Here is a 6520-nt window from a genome sequence, read left to right as displayed (position 1 = left end):
CACCAAAAGGGCTTCCCATCTATGATGAGCCCTCTATTCCAGAGTTGCAGTATTACATAACACCTCAGGGTACCACACTGAATGCCACAAATGTTCAGACTTAGTTACTACCAAGATAACGATGATATACCAATATTATTAGCACTGAGCCACTGGGGCTTTTTATTATCTAGAAATATGTAAAAGGAGGTAATTAAAGAACAAAAAAGTTACATAAGGACATCAACAAAAAGAGCATGTGACTACCACGGCCACCACTCATTGCCCTTAAACTATTTTTTTCATGAGCATTGATTCATATATTGATTCCCGGTAATGGAAAAACAATCATCAGTGTTCACTTCTCTCATCAGTGGGGAAAATCTTTCGTTAAAGATTGTTTTCTAATTTGGCTTGCATATTTCAAATTTGTGGTTTCTCCATACTATTTAAAAAGAAGATACATTTTGGTGAGAATACAGAACTGCATGTGGCCAATGTATCAATGTGTAGCATTTACTTGGGTAAGAGGATGCCTGTCTGCGTATCCAACCAAGCGGGTCAGCAGCCAGCACAGATTGTCCATGCTTCTTTTGCAACAGAGGACTTTTCATAAGATTTGCACTGAGGACAAAGAAATATACTTCTTTATTAGTGTATTAAACTACAAAAATGTTCAGAGTTATAGATTGAAGAAATATAAAGGAGTAGACTTTGACACTATAAAAATGTATGTTAAATGTATGAAACATATGCAATCATTTTTCTACACTACACATAAATATATGGCTCAGAGATACCAGTTATCTCCTCTCATTATACAGTAGCACATTGTAATATACCAAGCAAAAATATTTTCTTTTTAGGTAAAATGTGGCCCCAAAGGTAATATAATCCATATCCATCCAATATTATCCGTTTCCAATCTATAGTGGAAAAGTAACGCACACCAAGGGTTGTAATGAGGTACTGATCACTGGAAGCAAACTTGAGAATAGGAAAAAAGTGTCACACACTCTGGCTCCATATGCATTGCTCTTTTATTTTGACGATATTTCAGCCCTCAGGTCTTCTTTAAGATCAGCTGTAACAGTAGGATACAAGCACTGATATGTTATGTAGTCTACACCCCAGTAACAGATCTGATGGTGATTAGACAATCATGTTCCACTAATAGGATGAGGGGGGAAAAAACAATAAAGAGGCCCTCAGCAAATCAAAACTCTTCAACAGTGACAGGAACCACAGCCAATCAAATCACTTCAAACAACGTGACAAGTGTCATTATGTCTCATACCACATATAGAGATTTAAATTTGACAATTTTATGTTTGAGTATATTCAAAAATGTTAAAAAATACATTTATTTGAATAGATTTGTAATAGATATACAGAAAAAGTTCAACCTCAGCTCTAGATGAACATCATAAACAACTTAATCTAAATATCCAACAAATAGAGGTACATTACAGAAAACATTTCAAGTCACAATCTGTATTTAATCCATGAGGTGACGGTGGATCCAATAGTGTTCCCTCCTAGAAAGTAAAACATACAAGTTACCTCCTCTTGGGGGGAGTGATACCTTCTCAGTTATTCTCTCTGATAAATCAGAAATCTAAAAAACCGATGTGTTTGTAGTCATAATCCATAGTAAATGACATGAATTCAGAACATGAGTTGAGGTATGTAAAAATGACTCTAGCTGGGTCTTGGACCCTTTAAACAAACAAAACACATCATACAAGTACCTCTCCCATAAGAATATATTCTCCTTGAAGCCATGCCAAATCAGTTTCACAGATTAAAATGAATTTGCCAGAAAACTTCATTTTATAAATTTAATTTCTCTAATCATGGCTTCACACTCATGCCTCCAAGATAACAAAACTAAAATTTTTAAGAACACATGGCCTTTCCTCTAGTGCCACCCTCAGGGCAAACATTACAACGTTTGCACAACTATTGGCTAAGACTTGAATATTATGGAGTGTGATAAAGCTGCAGCTTCTAGAGGGCCCTTGAATGGTTTTGGACCTTAAGTCTTGGTATTTGAATGAGAAAGTTTGTCAACTGTTTATTTATTTATTCTTGTTTTTTTGTTATTGTTTTTTTTGTATTTGTTTTTTTTTACTGATATGGTAATTTAAATCTGTGTGTTATACTTTGTAGTTGAATTAATGCAAGCTTTATGGAGAAAGCGTTTTTTCAAAAAAGAAAATAAATTTTATCATAACATACAAGTGCCTTTTTTCTGATTCTGGTGGTTGTTTGCCTGATGTGTATGCTACATATATGTTTTTGTTTTTGTTTTTCCCCCCATGGTAAACCTTCAACTAGCGATATTTTGAAAGTTTATGATATGCTCTTAACACAAATCAAGAAAATATTATATAACAGGAGAAATCTGTGTAAACAGCCCTGCAGGGCAGAATGGCCACTTGACACTGTCCATCCTTCTCTCATACCAACATGCACTTTTCACATATTGCGATGGAGGGAGCCCCTGTGTAGCGTATCGCTGAAACCTCTACAGGGATGTTGTTTACCAAGTCTGAAAATGTACCTGGCAAGTTACTGTCCGCGACTGTGATCAGCTGAGCCTTTAGGATTTAGGACTGTTTGGAAACTATTTTTGTTGTGAGTAAATAAAGAGGGTGGTATATAAAAACATTGGCACAGGAACTAGGGAATGAACAAAAATATAGCAACACATGCCAAATAATGACTGAATGACTGAAACTTTATCTCCATAAACACAAAAAACACACTGATGTAACTTAAAGAGAGTTCCCTGGCATACCTGGCTTAACTTTTTTAGATTTATTCATTCACCATTTACCAGCATTCCCTTTAAACGGAGGCCGCACTATCAACCCGGTGGGGAGGTGCTGACTATAGACTTTTGCATTTATAACAATGACGAATGTAATTGCAAACGTTTTTATCAATAAAAGTTAATTTTCTAAAGCGATTACCATATCCGACACTATACTGACTACTCGTGCTTACTTATATTTTAACATAATATTTAAATAAACGCCGCCCCCCCTTCGTCGTGCAGTGGTATCGCCCTCCCATCTGTTCAGCTCCGGTGAGACTCTGATTGAAACAGATTGTAGCGCTCCGCGGGTCGCAATGGCAACAGTCCGCACGGAACGGCAACAGCAACTTTTGTCGTGTTTGTAAAAGGGTGTTTAATGTTACGGGGATGTTATAAGTCGCCGAAGAAACTACTTTCTAATGTGAGAAACAAACGTTACACAATTTCTCCAGTCCGAAAATGTCACAGGGATGTACAGTTTCTGTGGAAGAGATCCAGTCCTGGTGGGAAGTCCCCGCCATAGCCCACTTCTGCTCGCTGTTCAGGACAGCGTTCAACCTTCCAGACTTTGAAATAGAGGTAAATGTGAATTGTGCTTGCATGCAGTGACATGAATGACCTTTATTACGGAAATGAAAAGTTGTTTGTGTCAGCTTTTTTGTCTCCTTGGCCCGTCGAGTGTATTCTGTATAACTAGCTATGTGGTTGACCAGCTTAGCTATTCTCTGAACTTCTCATACGTTAACGTTACTAAGGCAATCCTGTTAAGTAACTAACGAGCTAGCTCACTCGTTAGCACAACCAAACGCTAGCTTTAACTGCTAATTGATGGTCCTTAACGTCGAATAACGTCGAGTAAGACATAAAGTGAATGTGGCACGCACTATACAGTTTTATCGTGCTTGTCCAATGTCCATAGTAACGTTAAGTTACGTGTTGCTCGTTATGTCCGAGGATGCTCGGTGTTCCTGAGTAACTTTAGAGAGAGGTGTTCAGCACCATGTGCCACTCGTTTGTTTTCATTTGGCTGAACTCAAGAGCGACCTGAGTTCAGGCCATTTAAACAATACGTAAATGAGAGAATATGGTGATAGTATGCTTGGGAAAAAGTGACATAATGATATGAAACTTGTGAACATTAAAGTGATAACCTTGTTTAGACTTTATTGATGCGACTGTATAAATGTATTTATAGAGCGAAAAGTCGCGCACCGACTCGCATTGGCAGCCGCTTGTAGTTCTGCTTACTGAATGGACTACGCTGCTGTATTTTTGTTTCTTTTTCTGTCACGTAAAGTTAAGTTCATGGCGTTAGGTTCGGGTTTATTGTCTTGCAGTTGCAAGCCATCTGGCTTGGGTAGCCATAGGGACGCAGATGCTGCTCAGGCATTGTTTGCTCGCCCAAGTCCCGTTTTATAGCAAGAAGCGGTGGTTCAAACGCTTGTTTCCGATATGGAGTGGGTTCAACAAGGTATAGAGGTAGTATAGTTCGCTCGCTTTCTGTTCTATATCAGAATAAACGAAATTTATAACACTACGATTACATAATTCAACTTTATCACTCGACCCCCGCCCCCTCCCTCTCTTGTTCCTTGAAATGTATTCAGAGTTCACAGCTAATTCCGACATGCATCTATTCAAGTATTACATCATAGTTAATGGAGATTGTTAAATCCATCGAGGAATGATTGCACTTTAAAGAAATTGGTAAGGTCAACATCACGCATCAGCAGTCTCCATCACTCATTCATCCCCACCCCCTTCGGGAGAGAAACAAACGTAGGCATCGCTTTGTTATTAAACGAGGTGCAAGCCAGATGGGGGGATCGCATTGCGCCTAGTTTGCATGAAAGTTGAGGGTCTTGTGCTGTTGCATTTCTCCTTAAGATGAGTCAGATTTACGCGAAATACGATTGTGCTAATAATTAGTTATTCAGTTGTAAATAACTGATAGGTTGCGCTTGTTGATTTAAACTTTAAAGCGTTTTTAACATAAGCGCGGTTTGAACCGCTCAGTTTCACATTTTGGTCGTTCTGTTGCGACCCAGTGCAAATGATGTATTCGTCTTTAACCGAATCACTACGCAGATTACATGTGTGGATACACCCCCCCTCACCTGGATTTCGAGGAAAAAATGAGATTGATGTAGTGGTCTTATACTTTGACATCTTCATCCGATGCACAAGTGTTCAAGGTCACAACTCCTTTGGTTCTCGTTGTAATTACCTGCAGCTGCAGTTATGATAATGATGATAGCGAATAATAGAAGCTTACTGTGGTCCAGTCTTTGATTGAAAGGCAGTGGAAAGAGCATTTCTTTTAAGGAAACTGCTGAAGTACAGTGGTGAAACTTCCACTTTACATTCGTGGGAAAAGTAGTAGTAAACATCATGGTACTGTGTTTCATATCTGTGGTTAAGACGGCCAGGCCAATGACTATGTCAGAAACCAGTTCAAATCACTGAAATTTGACAGCCTTGTCATTTCGTCGACTGAGACATGGGATGATTCTGAACTATATCAAAATGGCTGCATGACATTCTTGGATTCCGTTTTGTTACTCCACCCCACTCCCCATATGCTTGAAAAGTGGCCCCATATTGGTGAACATATGAGTGTTTGAAACCTACTTAGCATTTGGATGGAAAACGTTTTTATGGAGTGAAAACACAGTTGGAATTCATTATAACTGATGTGAATCCAGGCAGAACTATAGCCACAGTTCTGCATCAAAGAGCACACTACCAACTTAAAGGACCAGTGTGTAGGATTTAGTGGCATCCAGCGGTGAAGTTGCAGATTACAGAACCCCCCCACCCCCAAGTATGTAGGAGAACCTACAGTGGCCACGAAACTCGCAAAAAACCACGAAAGGCCCTCTGTAGAGCCAGTGTTTGGTTTGTCTGTTCTAGGCTACTGCAGAAACATGGCAGTGTGACATCTCCCTAATAAGAACAACAGTCATTTCCAGGTAGACAACTGCAGTTGATTTGAATTGCGGCGATACGTGAAATCGGCAAACTTGTTGATTTCTCTTTTCATTTTCAGCCGTAACTGTTACGTTTAAAGATATATAGTTAAACACAGTGGTCTGACCTATCTGACGTTTCTGCTGTGCTTATTTTATGTACTGTGTTGCTTTGCTAGTGTAACTGACTGATGGCTGACTTTGCTGCTTTACTCATTTATACTTACTTATGCTTACTTTTAATTACTTTTGCTACTTACTTATACTTATTTACATACATACTTACATTCTTTGTTTACTTCTTTACTTGCTTAGACTGGCATTTTGTTTTTGCTCTGCACCATTAAATTGTATGTACATGATGCAGGGACTTTCTTCCCGGAAGTTATTGTTTTGGTTTGATTTGATTTATTGATTGGGACAATGTGCAGTTTTAAACATTAAAGATGCACTGCACCAGAATTAGCTCAAAGCTGATTTGCATCTATAATCCTCCACAATCAAAACATACAACAGCACAACAACAAACAGTACAAACCAAAAAAAAAAACCCACACAGAACACACCATACAAAATACAAAGCTTGTAAACAGTGTGATTGGTTTACACTGCACCTTATTTAAAAAAAAAAAAAAAAAACGTAATTTAAGCCTGCACAGGGTGTTTGATACTCAAAACATAGATTTGGGGTTTGGCATCACTTAAGCTACCCATTTGCAGCTCTTCACAAAGTAGGCTAATTGATGTT

General features: G+C 38.5%; 1 protein-coding gene across 1 annotated transcript in view; it reads left to right on the top strand.

Annotated features, from left to right (window-relative positions):
• Positions 1 to 3105: 3105 nt before the first annotated feature.
• Positions 3106 to 6520, top strand: part of cecr2 (CECR2 histone acetyl-lysine reader) — a 40605-nt gene continuing 37190 nt past the window's right edge. Inside the window, exon 1 of the mRNA XM_067589094.1 lies at positions 3106 to 3382. Coding sequence (XP_067445195.1) covers positions 3263 to 3382 — 120 coding nt within the window. The 5' untranslated portion in view covers positions 3106 to 3262. The remainder of the gene's footprint in view (positions 3383 to 6520) is intronic.

Source organism: Thunnus thynnus, chromosome 5 (genome assembly GCF_963924715.1).
Source record: "Thunnus thynnus chromosome 5, fThuThy2.1, whole genome shotgun sequence".
Taxonomy (NCBI): Eukaryota; Metazoa; Chordata; class Actinopteri; order Scombriformes; family Scombridae; genus Thunnus; species Thunnus thynnus.
Note: the sequence above shows the minus strand (reverse complement) of the source record. Positions and strands in the feature narration are given on the sequence as shown.